This window comes from Pongo pygmaeus, chromosome 17, assembly GCF_028885625.2.
Source record: "Pongo pygmaeus isolate AG05252 chromosome 17, NHGRI_mPonPyg2-v2.0_pri, whole genome shotgun sequence".
NCBI lineage: Eukaryota > Metazoa > Chordata > Mammalia > Primates > Hominidae > Pongo > Pongo pygmaeus.
Genome location: NC_072390.2, coordinates 61,095,560 through 61,117,841, shown reverse-complemented (window position 1 = coordinate 61,117,841; position 22,282 = coordinate 61,095,560). Strand labels below are relative to the sequence as shown.

Genomic DNA, 22,282 nt, shown 5'->3' with positions numbered 1-22,282 from the left:
GGAGTATTAAAGGAATTTCCGCTTCTCCTGGTGATAGTTTAACAGGAGTTAAGTTTACCTTTCCACTTTAAACTACTAGAAAGCTGAACAGAATATATGAAATCTCTGTTTTCAGACATTACATAACAAGCAATGCAGACTGTTATCAATAGAAGGACAACACATGATGTGAGCCCTGCAACTTCCCTAGTTTTTTGCATGAAGGCACATTCCAGACCATGAGCAGGGAAAGAACTAAGCAGAGCATGACGATCTTAATGATTTGAGGATTCAGAGATCTTATTTCCAGGAGGCTGAGGTCTCTGAAAGCTGTGGTACCATGATTTGGAGAGAAGAGACAGCTACATAGAAGGAGAGCTCCAGAAATCTGCACAGAGATCCCCTTGAGTCTCTACTGAATACTAAGATCTGCATACATGGGGTGAAATTATAGTAGGTTAAACAAAGAGTATCCAAGGTATAGTGGGTTCCCAGAGATTAGACAGTGCTGGGAAAGATTCATATTCCAGTCAGCCAGAGCAGAGAGTCCTTGGTCATACAACAGAGACCCCAGAAGAGCCTTTTGAGACTTATTTATGAGTTTTATTCGGGCAGATCTAGAGTAGTATCTACTCTAGGGATATTCTAGTCCTGCTGGAAGAAGACTTAAAAGCAAGCCTTAAAAGGATGAAACTGAACTGCAAGTGCTGCTTACCAGAACGAAGCCTAACACTCTCTAAATGGATAAAACAAACATAACTACTTAACAGTGTATAATCCACAATTATTCATAAATGATGTTCATCATTCAATAAAAAATTACTAGACATGCCAAAAAAATGATAATATGTCCCAGAATCAGGTGAAAAATCAATCCATGGAAACAACTATGAAACAGAAATAACAACAAGGATACTAAAATAGCTATTATAATCATATTCAAATATACAAAAGAAAACATGAAAACAGAGAAGAGTAAAATATATAGAAGAGGAGATATTTTAATGATGCCAGTGGAACTTCTAGAGATGAAAAATGCAATGTCTGAAATAGAAAATTCACTGGGTTAGATTAACAGTAGATTAGATACTACAAAAGAAAAGATTAGTGACTTTAAGACACAACAATAAAAATAATCCAAAATGAGCCAGGAACAGTGGCTCATGCCTCTAATCCCAGCATTTTGGGAGGCCAAGGCAGGAGGATCATTTTAGCCCAGAAGTTTGAGGCCAGCCCGGACAACATAGTGGGATATCACGTCTACAAAAAAAAAAAAAAATGTTTAAATTAGTTGGGTATGGTGGTGTGTCCTCTGGTCCCAGCTACTCAGGAGGCTGAGGTGGAAGGATCACTTGAGCCCAGGAAGTTGAGGCTACAATGAGCTGTGATGCCACCACTGCACTTCTGCCTAGGTGACAGAATGAAATCCTGAATAATAATAATAATAATCCAAAATGAAGCACACCATCAGAAAAAGACTAAAAAATTAACAATCTCAGTAAAAATATCAAGCAGTCAGCCATACAGGTAAGTAAAGACCCAAAAAGAGGGAATGGAAGGTAGATGACAGAAAAAATATTTTAGGGAAAAAATGGCTGAAATATTTCCAAATTTAATAAAAACTATAAATTCACAGATCCAAAAAGTTCGATAAACACAAAGAAAACCACTCCAAGGGACACAATAATCTAATTCCTGAAAAATAGTAATAAAGACAGGATCTTAAAAATAGTGAAAGAACAAAAGACCCATTCAACATAGAAGAACGTAGGTAAGAACAATCATAGATTTCCCATCGACAACAAAGCAAGCCAGAAGACAAAGGAATGGCACCTTTGCACTGCTGAAGGGAAAAAAAACTGTAAACTTAGAAATATATATCTAGAAAAAATATATTTTTAAATGACAGTGAAATAAAGACTTTTTCAAAAAGTTGAGAGAGTGCACTGCCAGGAGACTGTTACTACAAGAACTGTTTTAAAAAGTTCTTCAAACTAAAGAAAAATAACACCAGACAGAAACTTAGATCTCTACAAAGGAATAAAGAGTGCCAGAAATGATAATTATATGGGACATATAAAAAATTATTTTTCCTATGAAAAATTGTCTTTAAAAGTTGACTGTTTAAAGCAGAGATTGGCAAACTTCTTCTGTAAAGGATCATAAATAGTAATTATTTGGGGCTTCAAAAGCCGTACAGTCTCTGTCACAACTACTCAAGTGTCCACTGAGGTGCAAAAGCAGCCATAAACAATAGGTGAACAAATAGATGTGTCTATGTTCCATTAAAACTTTATTTACAAGAACAGAGAGCAGGCAAGATTTGATTCACAGGCCATAATTTGCCAACCACTGGTTTAAAGCAAAAATGATAACAATGTATTTTGGTAATTGTACATACATAGAGATAAAACCTACCAAAGAAGTAGCAAAGGATGGGAAGGGGTAATGGAAGTATACTGTTTTAAGAGTTTTGCATTACACACAAAACGGTATATAATTCTATTTTAGGGTAGAGTGTGATATGCTAAATAGGCATATTGTAAACCTAGTGAATTCCCAAAATAAAATAAGATAAAATAAAGTGGTATGATTATTAAACCAATATTTAATACTAAAAATTCTCAACTGATCCAAAAGAAGGCAAAAACAGACAGAAATTTTAAAAGAAAAACAACAAAATGACAACAACAACAAAACAGATGGAAGAAAGAGAAAACAAAGAGCAAGATGGCAGATGTAATTCCAACCATGTAGACAATTGCATTAAATGCAAATGGTCTAGACACCCCAATTAACAGAGATTGTCAACTGTAAAACAATCGCCAACTATATGCTGTCCATTCAAGATATAAATATGTAGATACTAGGTTAAAAGTAAAAGGGGGAAAGAGATATACCCTGTAAGCGCTAACTGGAAGAAAGCTGGAATGGCTATGTTAACATCAGACAAGGTAGACTTTGAACCAAGGGATATTACCAAGGATAAGGAAGGATGTTTCATAATAATAAAGGGATCAATTCATCTTGAAAAATGACAATCCTTTTAATATCCTAATATACATAAGTCAAAATAAGTGAAGCAAAAACTGACAGAACTGAAAGAAAACAAATTCATAATTAGAGTTCTAGACATCCACCCTCCTCCTTTATAATTCATGGAATAATTCATGAAAAAAAATCAGTAAGAATATAAAAGACCTGAACGATACTATCGACTAACTTGATCTAACAGACATTTATAGAATACTCCATCCAATAAGAGTAGAATATATGCTTTTTAAAAATATTTATAGAACATTTACTAAGATAGTATAAATGCCGGACCATAAAACAAGTCTCAATAAATGTAAAAGGATTAGAGTTACACAGAGTATGGTTTCTGATCACACTGGTATTAAATTAGAAATCAACAACAAAAAAAAAGTCTGCAAAATCCCAAATTTTTCAAAGATTAAATTAAAAACTTCTAAATTACCCAGGGTCAAAAAGAATTCATAATGCTAACTAGAAAGTTTGTAGTCCTTAAAGAAAAATTCAGTTTTATATGCTTACATTAGAAAAGAAAACCCAAAGTCATGATCTAAATTTACGCCTTAAGAAGCTAGAGCCCAGAATATGTAGAAGAGAGGAAATGATAAAATCAAGATCAGAAATCAGTGAAATAAATCAGTGAAATAAAAAACAAATAATGGGATCAAAGGCTATTTTCTTTTTCTTTTTTTTTTGAGACGGAGTCTCGCTCTTTCACCCAGGCTCACTGCAAACTCCGCCTCCCGGTTCATGCCATTCTCCTGCCTCAGCCTCCCGAGTAGCTGGGACTACAGGCGCCTGCCACTGCACCTGGCTAATTTTTTGGATTTTTAGTAGAGACGGAGTTTCACCGTGTTAGCCAGGATGGTCTCGATCTCCTGACCTCATGATCCGCCTGCCTCGGCCTCCCAAAGTGCTGGGATTACAGGCGTGAGCCACCACGCCTGGCCTGATCAAAGGCTATTTTCTAAAGAGTAGTACAAATGATTAAATTTCTATCTAGATTGATCAAGAATGAAAGAACATACAAATTACTCATATGAGGAATGAAAGAGGGAGCATTATTACAGATTCCAGATGTTAAAACGATAAGAAAATATTATGAATAGCCTTATGCCAGTACATCCAATTCAATGAGAAAATTTATTTAAAGACAAATTACCAAAATTACCAGATGCAGTAGCACACACCTGTAATCCCAGCTACATTGGAGGCTGAGGCAGGAGAATCATTTGGGCCTAGGCGTTTAAGACCAGCCTGGGTCTGGGCACAGTGGCTCACACCTGTAATCCCAGCACTTTGGGAGGTGAGATGGGAGGACTGCTTGAGCACAGAAGTTGAGGATCAGCCTAGGCAACGTAGCAAGACTCTGTCTCCACAAAAATTTAAAAAACAAAAAGTTAGCTGGGCACAGTGGTGCACACCTATAGTCCCAGCTACTTGGGAGACTGAGGCAGGGGGATCACTTGAGCCCAGGAGATCGAGGCTGCAGTGAGCCAAGGTGCACTCCAGCCTGGGTGACAGAGCAAGACCCTGTATCTAAAAATTAATTAATTAATTAAAAATAATAATACCAATCCTACACAACCTCTTCCAGAAAGTAGATGAGGAAACACTTCCCAAACCATTCAATGAGGCAAGCAGTACACCAATACAAAAATCAGACAAAGGCATTTCAAGGAAAAAGAAAACCCTATAAACCAATATTACTCATGAACAAAGATGTAAAAGTTACTTAACAAAATTTTAGCAATTTGAATCCAGGAACATGTAGATTAAATGAGACTTATGTGACATATCGACCAATCACAATGTATAAAACTTATTTGGATCTTGATTGATACAAAGTATAACAGAGAAATTTTAATACTGGCTAGATATATGATTATAGTAAAAATTATTATTAAATTTCTTTGTGTTAATAGTGGTATCAAAGTAAGGATGTGAAAAAGCAGAGTCATTATCTCTTAAGATATGTAGTAAAATATTTACAGATGAAATAATACGATGCCTGGATTTGTTTCCAATACAGCAGTTTCTCCTTTTCTGTGAGGGATATATTCCAGGACACCAGTGGCTGCCTGAAACTGCAGATAATAAGGAATCCTATATATACTATGTTTCTTCCTATACTATATATTCATACCAATGATAAAGCTTAATTTATAAATTAGGCACAGTAAGAGACTAACAATAACCAATAACAAAATAGAACAATTGTAACAATATACTGCAAAAAATATTATGTGAATATGGTCTCTCTCTCTCTCTCAGTCTCTCAAAATGCTGTAATATTTTCAGACCGTGGTTTACATGGGTAACTGAAACCCTGGAAAGTGAAACCACAGGTAATGGAGACTACCGTAATATCAGGACTGGGGAAGTGAGAGAACAAAGATGAGTAAAACCGGCCATGAGATGTGGGCGTGGTGGCACATGCCTGTAATCCCAGCACTTTGGGAGTCCGAGGCGGGCGTATCACGAGGTCAAGAGATCGAGACCATCCTGGCCAACATGGTGAAACCCTGTCTCTACTAAAAATACAAAAATTAGCTGGGTGTGGGGTGCGCGCCTGTAGTCCCAGCTACTCAGGAGGCTGAGGCAGGAGAATCGCTTGAACCTGGGAAGCAGAGTTTACAGTGAACCAAGATCGCGCCACTTTATTTCAGCCTGGCAACAGAGTGAGACTACGTCTCAAAAAAAAAAAAAAAACAAAAAACAAAAAAAACAAAAACAAAACTGGCCATGAGTTGATGTCATAGCTGGATGACATATATGTGTGAATTTATTATACTATTCTCTTATTTTTTTTATTGTTTGATATTTTCTATAATAAAAAGGGTTTTCTTAATAAAAAAGTTTCTCTATTGTGCAAAGGTAACATCCACTATGTCCAAGTTTTATCTCTATGGGCACCTACTTCAGAAATACCAAAAGCATGCATGGAAACTTGTGGCATTTATTAGAGAAAATATGCTGCGAGCAGTCGCTTCTTGCAGTGTGCTGTGTACATTGAAGCGGTCCCTGGTAATTAGGACACAGCTTCCCTTTGGGAAAGTGAAGCTAGGCCCTAAAAGCACCCTTGAGAGGAATGCCAGGGCCTCAAAAAGTTCAACCTCAGATCCTACAGGAGTGAGATGGCAGGAGGCATGGGACTCTGAGACTTCCCCTCCTCATGTTGCTGCGAGCAGGCCCTGATCACTAACTTCCTATGCTCCCACTGTGCCTGCTGCTACTGAGCCTGGATCCCACACAGCCTGGGTTTGGCTACACATTGCCCTGCAATGTCATCTGAGATCTTTCTGAGGGAAAAACCCAACAAAGCCATCAGCCTTCAAGGGAGTCTTATTCCTGTTCCCTGGGTTATGCTCATGAGAGTATGAGCCCTGGAGAGTTGGCAGGAGCTCTCTGATGGTCTCTGATGGTCCTTGGCATCTGGCCCCATCCTCCTCTTTGCACAGCCCAGGTCCAGCTGCTATGGGCAGGAAGGACTGCCAGTCACTCTCACAGGCTCCATGCACACCACAGCCTGAACAGCAGCAGCTGTCAGAAGACCCAGGTCCTTGTCCCAAGTCCATCCCTTCTTAGCTGTGAGACCCTCTCTAGCTAATTCACCTTTTTGAGCCTCATCTCTAAGATGATGATAACAGTAGCTCCTCATGGTAATGTTGGAGCATCAAATGAGAAAATGCAGGTGAAAACTCTTTGCAGAGCACTACACAGATGCAAAGAGCCATTATCAGCCCAAATCCCTGGAACAGCTCATGATGACCCTGTCACTTGGGAAATGAGCTAAACTCTTGGAACCAGTTGGATGCAAACTTAGAAATCCACTAGGTCAGCCCCTCACATTCACAGGTCCATCTGAGGCCTGCAGAAGGACAGTGCCTTATTCATGGACCTTGGCTGGCTGGTTGGGACCATCAGGGTTTCACACCCTTGCCTGGGCTCAATCCATTGCACTGCCTCACGTGGCAGAATCTCTGATTTTTAGCATTTACCCAGAAGTCTCAGGGAACCCAACAAATTCAAAACAAATGTTCAAGGAATTCTACCAAAGCAAAGTCCCAAGGAACTTGCAACAGAGTCACCCCAATCCCAAGAATGCTAACTGGAAAAGCAAGAGGCACCTTGTCCCTCAAATGGGTGGGATGGTGTGCCCTGGGTGGGCCTGGGTGGGCTCTCATGATGCCCCTCTTATCATCTCATCATGGATCTGGGCTACCCCAACAGGGGATGTGGTTCCTCAAACCCTAAAGAAGTCTGGACCAGGACCTGACTCAAAGAGAAATTAGCCCCTAAGGCAGCAGTGTCTCCAGCCTTTGCTGTTGCCACCAGCCTGTAAGAACTTGCTAAGTGTCTAAAGGGGTCACAGGAATATCCCACAGACCTAAAGCCACAGGGTTAACCCAGAACTGTGTTTTGGAGATTTCTTGTGCCAATGTGTCATTTTTGGCCTTTGTATCTAAACATCACGCTGAACCTTATTTTCCACTTTTAATGTTCTTGAACATGGTGTGGTCTGGTTGCTGTGCAGACCCTAAGTTCTTCCCAGAATCTGGCCCTACAAGTGCCAGCACCATCCTATGGGTGACCCCAGGCTCAGGGAGCTTTGGGGGCTTTGCTGAGGCAAGGTTGCCCGGAGGGGAAAGGACAATTGGAGGTGATCACCCTCCACCCACCCTCTGCCCACAGGTCCCAGGTACTTAGAGACCTCAGCCTGGGCAGGGCTGCAGCTATGACAGAGCAGGGTACAGTCCACAATGGGGAGCAGAGTTAGAACTGAGAAGCCAGGACTGAGTCCAAGAAGAAGCGTGAAAAGAACTGAGGCCCTGGGTTGCGGCTCAAGGTCAGGATCAAGTTATTAGGCATGGGCAAGAAAGAGAGGGGTTTGGGATGTATCCCCCAAGGCTTCCACACACTCTCAGGCCAGGGTTCCCAGCTGAGAGAAGCTGCTTGGGTTGGGTTAAGATATCCTAAAGTAGGAAAAAAGGCCAGGGTAACCTCAGTGGGTGGATGACATTGGGGCTGGACATGTGCTTGCAGCCCAGTTTCTGGAATGACCTAGGGCAGAAGTCAGTGGTCTCTGATGGTTCTCTAAAGGGGATGGGGGATGCAACAGACACACTCCCCCCCGGGGCTCCTTGCAGAGGATGAGAGTAGCCCTTCCTATAATGCATTTCCTGCCATCCAATTACCAGGCTGCCTATCTCCTGGCAGAAGCAGCCTCTCTAGAAAAGAGGGCTGGGATGCAGTTAGCACAATCAATCACAAAACCCCTCGGCGCCACTAGGCTGGCCCCCCTCTGGAGCAGAGCTAATTACAAGGGAGGAGAATCGGCATCCTACTTGGGAAGTGGGAACAGAACAAGCAGAAAGAGCCCAAGGGTGGACCAGGCGGTCCTCTAGGCAGGGCCTCCTAGCATCCCCTGCTAGGGCAGGGACCAGCCTCCCAGAGCCTCCTTCTTTCTGTTTCTTGGGGCAGGTAGGGGTCAGGAATGCAGACTGGTTTAAATCATTAAGACAAGGAGGTTTGGCTCTATAAAGAAAGCTGAGGACAGGGCCAGCACCTGTGCTGCTCCTCCTGCCATCTCCCCAGGATGAGTCCCACCTATGACACCTGTTCAGTCCCACTTGCCTGTAGGCCCTTGTGTGTGTTCCAATCACTCAGCCATATGCAAGGGCCCTGAGTACTCCGTGTGTGCTGAGTTGAATTAAATGAAATTGACTTGACTGCTGAGGGACAGAATTCAATCCAAATTGCAATTAAATCTTCCTAATTTGAATCTGCTAATTGGAAAAGGCTGGGCAGAAGTTGGCTGCAGTGCAATCTATCTTTTATGGAATTGTTCAATTTAACGGAGAGTGTAGCTGAGAATGAGCAAAGGGCTGAAGAAAATGGAACATGTGAAAGCCACGACTTCCTGCACCTAGAAGCACCCTTAGCATTCAATTGACTGGAACTATTCTCTGGAATCATTCCTGGGTGTGCATGGGAAGGGCTCCCAAAGCAACCCTGGACTAAGCCTGACAAGTGGCTGAAAAATGACACAACGGCACATCAATCTTTAAGATAATTCATCCTTTTCCATTGATAGATTATTTTACACTCTAAAAAAAAACAAAAAACAAAAAAAAACATTTTTTACCTAAAAGTTGCAAGAACAGCATAAAGAATTCCTGTATACCCTTCACCCAGATTCCCCAAACGTCACCGTTTTACTGCATTTCTATTTCCTTCTCTCTCTGTCTCCCTTTCTCTCTCCCAGCCAATGTACATACTTACACACACACACACACACACACACATATATACCCACACACAATCCTCTGTGAAGATAGATGATAGATTAGATAGATTTTTTTTCCCTGAACTCTTTGCGGGCATGATGCCTTTTACCTCTAAATAGTCAGTGAACTGCACATCTTTTTAAGTTTTCAAGGGTTCTGATCCAACTCTAATTAATATCAGCTCTCTTCTGAGCTAGATCCAGAATTGGGTGGGACCCAGGATCCAAAACCAAGTGACCCTGCATCTCAAGACAACAAAGATGTCTGTCCTGAGTGAGGGAAATTATGGGCAGATCACTCAGGGGCCCATTATCTGCAAAGACTCAGCAACAACACCACCTTCAACCTCTCTCCCCAGCTCCCCTCCTCAGTCCTGACCTCCGACCTGGCTGGCTTTGCCTCCATCCTTCAAGATGCAATGTAAGCCTGTGTTTACACAGCTACCCCACCCAGCACTGCCTTGCTGGCATGCCCTGGCACTTCTCTGTGGATCCCTTGAGACGCACCTCCTCCAGGAAGCCTTGCTGACCACCCAGTTCCTCAGAATTCTCCTTTCTGCTCTCCCCCTAGGGAGCACTGGTTCATATCCCTCACTGAGCCTGGGAAATGTTTTCTATACCTGTCCCCCTCCCCCACTGCAGGACCATGAACACTGAGTCCTACGCTGGCCACATAATAGCACCCAGTAACATCTGAGCTAATTGCTAGAACCAGGCTCACGTGGGACCATCTGGCCCAGAGGGTGGCTGGGAGCAGAGGCAAAGGCTGGGGCCTGAGAACTAGGCCTCCTGCACCATTCAAAGTGAAGGAAAACAGAAACTCCACGGATATGGCAAGACCTCCCTCCTCCCTCCCTTCCTCCCTTCCTCCCCCAGGGGCCCTGAAGACTCACCAGTCAGTGCCCTCAGCCAAATACCTGGGCTGAGGTGTTTGCAGTTGGCCGAAGTCGAAGCTGGGGTGGAGGCGGTGGGGGTGGACAGATACACGCTCCTGACTCCGCCTGCACCAGAAGGGATGGAGAGCCCTCACGTCAGGGGCTACCCAGGCCACTAGTTCTCAGGAGCTCTGAGAAGCCGGGGCAGCCTGAGGGTGCCCCACTCTTGCAGCCCCGCTCAGACACCCGCAGTCTAGCAAGCACTGAGCTTCACCACTCTTGACAAACTCCAAGGAAGCTTCCCAGATGAACAGCAGGCTGCAGCTCAGGAACTCTGGCTGTCTCCGGGCTGCCCACTGTGCGAAGGTCTCTCCCTTGGTGTGTCTGTGGCAGATTACCTGGCTCCACCCACACTTTCTGCCTCTTTGCCCCTCTCCTTCCCCCTGTCCTTGGTGGGCCATCTGCAAGACACACAGACTCGCCTCCTACAGGCTCTATGCACCCCTCTACTCCCACCATACTCTTCTCCTCTCCTCAACCCTTTTTCAACACTCTTCTCAGCTTTCATGGCACAGGTCAAAGCCTTCATCCTCCAGGAAGGCCTCCTTGAACATCCCAGATCATGGTGACCTCTTCTCCTTCTGACCTCCTACAGCACTCACCTTCCATCTCAAGCATCCCAAGCCCTATGGTCATGTATGCTTAGGGCCTTAGAGATGATCTAGTCCAGCAGTTCTCAAAGTATGCTGCGAGCATCCTTGGGAGTCCCTGCAACCCTTTCAGGTGGTTCAAGAGGTCAAAACTATTTTCCTAATAATACTATAAGGCTATTTGCCTTTTCACTCTCATTCTGTCACAAATGAACAGAGAGGTTTTCCAGAAACTACATGACACAGATTCTGCAAGAATGAATGCAGAAGCAGACATAAGAACACAGCTGCCTTCTATTAAGCCACACATTAAAGAGATTTGCAAATATGTTTTAAAAAAAGTCATTCTTCTCACTAAACTTATATATAGTGGTTATTTTTCATAAAAATATATTATTGGTGTTAACATGAATTTGTTGTTATTTTTAAGAGAATTAATAAATATTTAAAACTTTTTAGTTTTCATTTTTAATATGGTAAACATCAATAGCCAAAACCCACATAAACAGAAGCTCTTTGTAGTCTTCATTAATTTGTAAGAATGGAAGAGTCCTGAGATCAAAAAGTTTGAGATCCACTGACTGTCCAACTCTTTCTCTTGACAGTTGAGGCTCAGAAAGGCGCAGTGACTTACCCAGGGCCCCACAACCACTCCAGACCTATTTGATTAGAATTGTCTAATTTTACTCCCTGCTTGTTTCCTAATTGTTAATATGCAGCCGGACTCTATCTAGACCGTGGGCTCTTGAGAGCTCTTGAGGGTGGGAAACAGCCATTTCCTTTCGGTATTCTTTAGGGTTCTTGGGTGTTAGAATCAGGCAGTCATAAAGCTGGAGGGGACATGAGGAGTTCCCTAGTCAAATTTCCTCCCGCACCATGCAGGAGTCCACTGTGAGGATCGTCGACCACCAGTTACCCAGTCCCCGACCCTGCACCTGGGTGATGCAATGGGGACACACACTGGCTTCTGAGGGAGCCCCTGTCAGGTCAGGACAGTGCTCACTGCCTGAAATGAATGCCTCTGAAACAATAGCTACTTCCTAGAGAGACCCAGTTGGTGACTGCCAGCCAGGCCAGGGAGAGAAGCCAGGAGTCCAGGAGCCTGTAGCCCCGCCCCCGTCTCCGCCACACCCGGGCCACGCCCTCGCACTGGCCCTGCCCACGCCCTCGCCCTGGCCCTGCCCCCTCAGCCGGCCCCATCCGGGTCCCCACCTCCGCCCCAGGCAGCACCAACCTGGGGTGCGAGACCAGCCTGCGGTGCTGGGCTTCCAGGAGCTGCTGCTGCAGGAGGTATTGCTGGTGCAGGGCCTGAGGTAGGAAGGAGGGACCTGTGACGTCCTGGAACTGCAGGGTGGGCAGCGGGGTCAGCGACTGGTGCAGGGCGCCGCTGTGCTGGTGGGCCGGGGCCATGTGGGCGCTGAGGCCTGGCTGCGACTGCACGGGGTGGGCCAGCGGGAAGTCGGGAGCGAGCTGCTGCGGCTGCGGGGGGCCCAGGTGGAAATGGCGGCAGGAGGTAGCGTGAGGATGCTGAGACCTTTGAAAGGGGGCACCTGGAAGGCAAGGACAGAGACATCTCCATGACGACCAGCACGAGCAGCCGCCACACTGACCCTAGTGCCCACCCGGGGCAGCCTGGGGCTGGTGAAGCTCAAGACCTACATTAGGACACAGCAGCGTCATCACTGTTAGAGGCATGTGGTCATCTTTAACCCAGCCAGGTGAAGGCTGTGTGTGTGTACCTGCTGGAGGGGGGAAGTGTATCTTTATTTTTTATTTATTTTATTTATTTATTTATTTATTTTGAGACGCAGTCTCGCTCTGTCGCCCAGGCTGGAGTGCAGTGGCGCGATCTCGGCTCACTGCAAGCTCCGCCTCCCGGGTTCACGCCACTTTCCTGCCTCAGCCTCCGGAGTAGCTGGGACTACAGGCGCCCGCCACCGCGCCCGGCTGTATTTTTAGTAGAGACGGGGTTTCACCGTGGTCTCGATCTCTTGACCTCGTGATCCACCCGCCTTGGCCTCCCAAAGTGCTGGGATTACAGGCGTGAGCCACCGCGCCTGGCCGGGGAAGTGTATCTTTAATGAATACATAAACATCCTTTTTATAATTAACATACTTGTTTAAAAGTTTTAAGGTTCCTAAAGCTTGGCCTTTTGAATTAGACTCCTATGCAAGCCCACTGACCCTACTACCTTTTTAAAGATGCCACATGGAGAAAAGTTAGTCCAGCCTAGCCAAGCTCTGAATTTCACTGAAGCCTGGCCAGCCAGGACTCAATCCATATGGAACCCTAATTCCCAGAGAATAAAACAACCAGAAGTTGTTTTGCATACACTTTTAAGGAAAAAAAAGACTCAGATCACACGAAATAGTTTTTAATTTAAGTAATAGTTAAATAATGTGTTATAACATTATCATTTATTTAAAAGCAAAACATGTCCAGGTATAAGCTGGGTTCAGGCTACATTCAATTCGAGCTCTAGTCCCTTTCTAAATAAAATTGAGCTTGATGACAAGAAAGCCTTACAAATTCTAAGTGAAAATCCAGCTCTAAGTGCCAAAGGGAGGCCTTTAATGAGGCCAAGAAGTAGACCCGGCATTTCAGAAAGATTTACAGAAAACTTCCTGCTAAACATGGCAGATTCAGTACATGTCTGCTCCTCCCAATACCCACTAAAATGAGAACAAAGGAATAGAGACAATAAACAGACAAGGACAGAGAACAGGAAAGGTGACATCAGCAGGCAACAGATGTCAACACATTTTTGGAAGAAGAAGAAAGCAGATGGAGGAATTAGCAGAGCTGAGAAATTGAAAACCAAGCACCTACCGAAGGAGTGGTCAAGAAGAAATGGACGAGTCTTGCTGCACAATGCTGGAAGGGTCAGGAATTGGAGGCAGTGGCTACTTTGGAAGGCAGGAGAAAGGGCAGAGCCGAGAACAGGGAGACTGATTGCAATCTGTGTAAGGAGCCATTCTGCCCAGGGCTTCTCCCCTTTCTCATGCAAGGCAGTGACTTTCCTTCCCAGAGAGGCTCCAATAGGAGTGGGGGTTGACCCGAGGCAGGAGAGGGCAGGGGTGCAGCACCATGCTAACAAACACAGCAGGATTTAGTGAAAGTCTGACTATGGAACTTTGGAATCCCTTTCCTCTTCTACTACTTGGTGCCAAAAACACTGTTACCCAAGCGTGTGCCCCTCCCCTGCACCCTCCACAGCCCCAGGGTGAAACTGGGGGATGCTTCTCTAAAGAAAATCACTGGTCCCAGGAAGAGCTCTGCAGATACTTCTGGTTGAGAGCACCCCAGATAAATCGTTGGGTCCCCAACTGGCCACTCTATAATGAAGCCCATTCATTGAAAAGTCCATTCTCACCCTCAAGGCACACAGACATTCTAGACAGCTTTAGTGACCTACTCTTTGGCATGAACAGAGAGCCTAAGAGTGATCGGTCTTTTGATTACAAAGTGAAAAGAGAAAGAGAACCTACCAAATTTTTAAAAATGAACTCAGAGAATCATGTCCTTTGCAGGGACATGGATGAAACTGGAAACCATCATTCTCAGCAAACCAATACAGAAACAGAAAACCAAACACCGCATGTTCTCACTCATAAGTGGGAGTTGAACTATGAGAACACATGGACACAGGGAGGGGAACATCACACACCGGGGCCTGTCCAGGGGTGGGGGTCAAGAGGAGGGAGAGCATTAAGAGAAATACCTAATGTAGATGATGGATTGATGGGTGCAGCAAACCATAATGGCACGTGTATACCTATGTAACAAACCCGCACGTTCTGCACATGTATCCCAGAACTTAAAGAATAATTTTTAAAAAATGAACTCGAGGAACAGAGTTAATGCAAGGGCTAGAAAAAACTTCAAAACAATATAATCCGTACCCTCAGGAAAATAAGATGTTGGATCCATGCAACAACAGGAAGCTCTTGAAGAAGGATCAATGAGAAAACAAGAAAAAGAGCTCTTGGCAATTAGAAATGTACGAGGTGAAAAGAAATTCAACAGGGCAATTGGAAGACAAAGCTGGGGACTCTCAGAAACCAGAATGAGAAGACAGAGAAATGGGGAATGGGAGGAAAAAAGATGCAAACGTTGAAGGAACCAGTCAGAAATTGCACATTTCACTAAAAAGAGAGAAAGAATGGAGGAAATGATAGGCAGAAAATTAGGAACAAAAATTACAAAGCCTGTTTCCTAGAACTGAAAGTCTGCATTTCTAGATAGAAAAGGCCTCTGAGTGCCCAGCAAAATGGATGGGGGAAAGAACCCACCCGAAAGACATCTCCCTGTGAAGTGTCCAAACAACAGGAGCAAAGAGGTGGTTCTGAAGCCTTCCAGAGAAAAATCCAACAGGTCCCATGAAGGTCAGAAATCAGAATAGCTTGAGATTTTTCAAGAATGAATCCAGAAGCTTGAAAATAATAGAGCAGCTACCTTCAAGGTATTGAGGGGGAAGGGTGATTTCCAATATAGAATTATCTGCCCAGCCAAACCATTAATCAAGTATGAGAGTAGAATAAAGCCATTTTCAAACATATAGGAGCTCAAAAAAAATTAACCTTCTCAACACTCCTTCTCAAAAAGGTACTAACACAAACCAAGAAAGAGGAACAACAAAATAAGGCTGCACCCGACAGAGGTAGAAGGCTTCCCAAGCACACAGCTACAGCTGCGCAGGGACCTCTGCAGCCATTCCACAGGGGAGCAGGAGGGCGGGGACTCTGGGAGGAGATCTGGAGGAGAGGAGAGGGGACTGGAAACAATGGGACTGCTGACAAATGTGACAAATACATGAAAATAGTATTACTGCACAGTGGCTCACATCCATAATCCCAACACTTTGGGATTACTTAGGAGGGTAAGGCGGGAGGACCACTTGAGGTCAGGGGTTCAAGGCCAGCCTGGACAACATAGCAAGACCCCATCTCAATAAAAGAAAGGGGAAAAAAAGAGTATTTTAAAAAATAGTATTTGAAGGAATTTTATAATGTGATAGAGAGTTTGGTAAGAATTTGTAAAAATGCTATGGAAAACAAAACAATCCAAAGAAAGTGAGGCAATTATTATGACCAGGAAAAGAAAAAGTTGTGTAAGAAACTGTAACTACCTGTATGATGTTATACTTGGCTCAACAGTAAACAACATTTCTATATTAACAATAAAACAAATAATAAGCTATATTAGAACAGAAAAGGACATTTCTTCCACAATATGAATAACAGGCAATATCAGAAATTTAAAAACAGACAAATAGAAATCTAATCTTTGGTTGTAAATTTGCTTGGTAATTTATGTCTTTCAGGAAAGAAATGCCTGAAGAAGAGTTAAAAGCGCACTGCGGTTGAGGGATTTTGCCTCTGGTGTGGAGGGCAAAGGGCAGACCAAAGCTGCTTGGCTCAATGTGTCTTATGCTAGTCTGTTCAGCCTTGTAGATTACGTGCATGTCACTGATCAATTTTTTAAAATAAATCTTTGCAGAAAGAAATGAAAATCCAAAGAATTTCTGCCTGACTGCAAGTGAGCCAGAGAAGAATTATCTAGAACTTTAATTCCCACAAGGATTTCCATAAATCAGGCCTCTCTGCCTTATAGATTCTGGCTTTGGTGAGTCCGGGGGCTGCAGCATGAGCAAGCGGCACCGGACCCCCTTCCCCTTACTCCATGGTCTACCATCACACAGGACAAAGGGAAGGAGACTGCCAGTGTGACAGAGGGAAGGAGGGCAAGGAAAGGGAAGCACAGCAGAGGGATAAAGAAGAGAAGTAGAAGATAAGCATGACTATAAAGGAAAAGAATGGGATGAAAACAGGTATTGTCAAGACTCTCACCCAGCACTATCCAACAGAATTATAATGTGGGCCACATAGGGAATTTTACATTTCCTAGTAGTCACCTTTTAAAAAGAAAAAAGAAACAGTTGAAATTAATTTTAATAATATATGTTTCTGTAATTCATCATATCCAAAATGTTATTTCAATATGTATTCTATGTAAAAAATTATTGAGCTTTTTAAAATTCTTTTCTTTTCTTACTATGTCTTCAAAATCTGGTGGCTATTTTGTACTTGCCACACATGTCAATTCGCCCTAGCCTCATTCCAAGTGCCCAGGAGCCACTGGAGGTGAGTGACTTCCATTTTGGACAGTGCAACTCTATAGGAAAAAAGCCAATTCCTTACACAGAGCAAAGCATTTCAGCCAAGTTTCCTAACTGATAGAGTGGAGCAGTGACCACTGCTTACTGGTGAAATCCAAACCCCTTGGCCTGGTTTTGTTTGTTTGTTTTTGTTTTTGATTTTTTTGAGATGGAGTCTCGCTCTGTCACCAGGCTGAAGTGCAGTGGCATGATCTCAGCTCACTACAATCTCCACCTCCCGGGTTCAAGCCATTCTCCTGCCTCAGCCTCCCGAGTAGCTGGGACTACAGGTGCCTGCCACCACACCCAGCTAATTTTTGTATTTTTAGTAGAGACGGGGTTTCACCATGTTAGCCAGAACGGTCTTGATCTCCTGACCTCATGGTCCGTCCGCCTCGGCCTCCCAAAGTGCTGGGATTACAGACGTGAGCCACTGTGCCCGGCCTCCCCTTGGCCTGGTGTTAAAGCTACATTCACCTTGTTTCCCACAGACCCCTCCAAGCCCTCCCCCAGCCGTCCACACTGGTCTACCAAGGAGCCTTCAGCTTTCTCTGGAGACTCATTAGGAGGACACTTCTCTCACGTTCCCACTGGAGAGTTTGTGCTCCCATCTCCCTGGCTGCTTTTCCCATCTCGAAAGGTCCGTGTCTCCTCTCAGCTCCTCCAGAAATACCACGCTGCCCACCAGCCCCAGGGATGCCTTCCTCCTCTGAGTTCTGAGAACTCCCTTCTCTCCCACTCCTTTGGCACCTGGCAGTGGCTACCTTGAGCTGTCTCTTCACACTGGCCGCCCCCACCAGGCTGGGCTTCGTGTCTTTGCTGTTTCTGGATCCCCACGCACCTGGCTTGGTGCTGGCACCCAGTAAATACCTGCTTGTCTGACGGATTGTTGTGGGGAGTGAGGGAAGCTCCGTGGCTCTAAGGGGCTGCGGGTTTGAGGCTGGTTGAAGGCAGACTGGTTTGAAATGGAATGGGAAAGAGAATGGCAAGTGGGGCCAGGTAGGCTCTGGGTTTTGATGCTGTGGCATGGGAAGGCCAGGTCAGGCGGGGCTGGCCAGTACCCTCCCAGGTGGGCCCTGGTGGAGCCTCCCCCACTGCCACGAACGTGCAGCTGCCTGCCTCGCAGCAGCCCCTCCTACCGTGAGGATACCCACTCTATCCAAGGAGCCTTCAGGTTTCTCTGGAGGCTCATTAGGAGGAGCACCAACCACCCCAGCCTGGGGGGATTTCTACCATCCTACAACCTGTGCCCTCCAGCGGACGCACTGGGAAGTGAGAGCAGATGCCTTCTCTCCGGGGTGGCAGCCAGAGGGAGGTGGGCACAGGTACCTGGCTGTCTGTAACATTCTAGGCAATTTCTACCTGCAAGGTCCTTTGACTTCCCTTCTGGGAAGCTGTGCTTCTTCCCTCCACCGTCTCCATCCCCAGAGTGGTTCTTGGTCTCAACACCCTGCTGAGAAGGGAACTAGAAGTGGAAACATCCACCTTGCCCCCTGGGGCCTCTCCTCAGCCCTAAATCATGTAGGGTCTGTAACAGTACCAGGCAGCAGCTGCTCTGTTTGGTCCCTAAGACCAAAGGAGTGAAGCTCTCAGGATAGAATATCTGGGCCCATGACAAATCAATGATCAGTGATGTCTGAAAAACAGACATCCCAAATACCCCATTAGTAGACAACCTGCAATTTTTCCTGTTAGAGTTACTCCTTCAAGTTAAAAAATAATCTCCAGATGTCGCTGATTACATTATGCATTTGTCATATTTCCCCAGGCTAAAATGCCATCAGTTGAAAGACCCGTTATGAGCTAAATAATATTTTTAGGGAGTAGGGAGAAAGAAGGGTCTCCCAGAAACAAACAAACACCACATTAAATAAATACATCAATGGTAAGATACACATTCGTTTCAGAAGAAAAATGTGCATCTTAGAATTCTGGAGTTGATACGGACAGTGAGTACACCTGAGAACTGGCCAGGAGCTGTACCATAAAGCAGGGGATGGGGGCCTGAGTGAGGTGGGTGCAGGGCTGAGGATAGCCCTGTACAGCTGGGACGGGGGAACCCACAGGTGCTAGGCTCACCTGACGCCCACCTGGCACACATGGTACACACTATAGGTGACCCACAAATGCCTGGGGACTGCTGGCTGCTGGATAGTGGGTGGATAGGAGGACAGAAGAACCCATAGGGGAGGGAAAGGAAAGGGAGAAGCAGAGAGCAGTGGGGAAGGTGGGTGGGGATAACAGTGACAAGGTCCCTGAGTCTCTATAAGGCTCACTGCCTTGCCTGGGACTCTCATCTGATAAGTAACAAAGTAGAAATTTGAACCAAGGTGTTTCCTGAAAGCCAAATGTGGACGGGCAGAAGGGAACAGAGCACAGGGAGTTAGGAAGCTTGGTGAAATATGGTAGCAGTGAGAGAGTGCTGTGGTCTGAATGTTGGTGTTACCCCAAAGTCATATGTTCAAATCCTAACCACCAAGGTGATGGATTTAGGAGGCAGGGCCTTTGGGAGGTGATCAGGTCGTGGGGATAAAACCCAATGAATAGGATCAGTGCCCTTATAAAAGAGGCCCCAAAGAGCTGGCTTGCTGCTTCCACCAGTGAGAATACAGAGGGAAGGAGCCATCTATGAGGAGGCAGGCCCTCACCAGACACCAAATCTGCCAACACCTTGATCTTGGACTGCCCAGCCTCCAGAACTGTGAGTAGTGCATTTCTGTTGTTCATAAGCTCCCAGCCTACGGCCTTCTGTTAGAGCATCCAGAACAGACTAAGACGGGGGGTCTCCCAGGGAGAAGGATGGTGCAGAAATAGGGCCAGAACACCAAGAGGACACACTGGGTGCAGTCGGGGGCTCCTCTGGCCAGCAGATGAGGGGAGTGGAGTGAGGGCTGGGCCTGGGCAGGAGCAAAGAGCCAGGCCAAGAAGTCAGATGCCAGGGACCATGGAAGGCAGCAAAGGCTTCTTCAGGGAAGGCTGACTACCGAGCTAGAGGTCCTGATGCTCCAGCCCCAGGACTTGCTCTGGAGGAAAGTGGAGTTTCATCCTCAAGACTCCAGGGCTGAGAGGCACTGCCTTCCAGTCCTCCAAGGAAAAAGGGGCTGAAGGAGGGGAAGAACAGGCAGCCTGAAGGGCCCCACAGGGCACCTGACATCTCGACCTGGCCTGCCACCCACCCGGGGCCACCCCAGTGATAATGGCCTTCTGCTGGTGGGCACCTCAAGCACAGGTCTGTGCAGGGTCCCTGTTGCAGGCCCCCCAGCTGACCAGAGCCAGCTCTCCCTGCTCCAGGGATGTGGGATCCTGGGAGAGTAGGATGGGATCCAAACCCTGCCGGGGTTCTCTGGGGCTCCCTGGAAGCCCAAGTTCCTGCCTCCCCAGACCAGCTCTCAGGTGTCAGGTTTCCCGCTGTGCTCAGCTACCGAGCCAGCCTTACTCTTCCCCAGCGTTGGGGCAGAACAGGGAGAGGACACTGGAGGCAGGGCCCTGATGGTCAGAAAGGAGCGGGAGGCCCAAGACTCCCTCTCCAAAGGCACCGGGGAGGGGCAGGGAGAAAGAAGACAGGACAGCCGGCCGCAGGGCTGGAGAGGCTCAGCCTCATCAGCCGGGGTTCAGCGCTGTCTCCTTTTTGAAAAGCCCACACAACCAGCAAAGAAAGCCGGCCTTTTGAAAAGCAGGTCTCTGCCCACAGAGGCCAGTGAGGAAGGCATCACTACCAAGAAGTCTTCAAAGCCAGGCAGAGTCACCCGGTGTAAGGTCTCCGTCCCAAAGGCCAGGGCACTTCCCCTCACAGTCAGACCTGGACAGCCCCATGGACTTCTCCAGGCCCTAGTTTCCTGGACTTGTGACCTGCAGTGATGCTGCTGATCCCACACACCTGCTGAAATCTCTTTGCTGGCAGGGGCCTCAAATAGCTTCTGACCAGGCCTCTCATCTTATTCACGGGGAGGCTAAGTAGAAAGTAGAAAGCGCCGGGAAGATGTTTGTGTTCAGTGTTGTGACCGCTGCCAGGGTCCTAGAGCTGGACAGAGCAGACCTGAGATGGGCACGTCAGAGCTGTGATGTGATGCCCAGCATTTGAAGTGGGCTGGAAGCAGGGAGAAACAAGGACCAGCGCTGACCTTCGAAATCCCTCTTCCAAATAAATGGCTGCCATGTTAACTTTCCTAAAGCACAGTTCTGAGCATTCCATTCCCTGCCCAAATCCCCCTCCCAGCCTTGCTCTCTCTCACTGCTGTATCTGACCTTCCTCATCTCTCCCAGACCCCCAGGGGCCTTGCCTGCCTCTGGGCCCTTGACAGCCATTCTCTGTCCTCTGGCACTGCCACCCTGCTTTGCCAGACCATTGCATCCTGTCCAACCTTGACTATCCTGGGCAGATGTTAACTCCCCTGGGAGCCCTCCAAGACCTTCCCAGGTGGATGAAATTCTCCTCTCCATCTGATTTGTGGCATTTAGGCCATTATACTTGGCATTTTGTCTGTGTATGAATTTTACCTCCAATAAAGTTGTGAAGTGAGTGTTTTCAGAGAAGGTACCATGCAGTAAATGCCCTTTGTTCTTAGAAAGGCATATTCTTAGAAATATTCTGAGATGGGAGGATAATGAGATACTGGAGAAAAGAGGAAAAGAAAGAGGGAAGGACGTGGAGAGAGAAGAGTGAAGAAGGAGGAAGGAGGGAAAGGAGGAAGAAAGAGTTCTTTATCTTAGAACAGGTAAGGATGAAGTTATTAGCTAGTAAAGAAGCATAGTTCTTCATGGAATCCTCCAATATCCTAGCTAAATGAAGTGCAGAGATCACGCAGCCTTCATTCTACAGATGAAGATCTGGAGGCCAGGAAATCTGGGGTGGCATGTCTGAGGGCTCTAGGGTAGCCATGGCCAAGTTGGGGCTGGCGTCCAGGCCTCCTGAGTCCCAGTGCTGCAGTGCGATCCCCCTGCTCTGCCACATCAGTGTCACGGCCTTCCAGCACGTGGGTCCTCATACGCCCATATACGTCTTCACGTGGTACGCCCAGAGAGGAACCCACCTGCCTGGTGGCTTGCTGAATGGAAATAACATGCCATGGTCCTGGTGGTACCACCTCTTCTCCCCATCCCTCTCTCTCTCCTGAGTTCCCCTAGGAATAAGCCTGTTCCTGCCTATGACAGTAACCAAGAAACAAAGCACTAGCTCCTGGCCTCCATGGGGAATAGACTTGAATCTCATCTTTGGGAGATGCTGAGGAATGGCCGAGGTGAGCACGACTGCTCAGGCACAATGCAGTTTGCCTTGGCCAATAGCCCCAGGCCTCCTCC

General features: G+C 46.2%; 1 protein-coding gene across 1 annotated transcript in view; it reads right to left on the bottom strand.

The window, feature by feature from the left end:
- Positions 1-22,282, bottom strand: part of ARK2C (arkadia (RNF111) C-terminal like ring finger ubiquitin ligase 2C) — a 128,988-nt gene that overhangs the window by 16,773 nt on the left and 89,933 nt on the right. Inside the window, exons 2-3 of the mRNA XM_054460470.1 lie at positions 12,061-12,376; positions 10,195-10,302 (exon numbers count right to left, since the gene is read on the bottom strand). Coding sequence (XP_054316445.1) covers positions 10,195-10,302; positions 12,061-12,376 — 424 coding nt within the window. The remainder of the gene's footprint in view (positions 1-10,194; positions 10,303-12,060; positions 12,377-22,282) is intronic.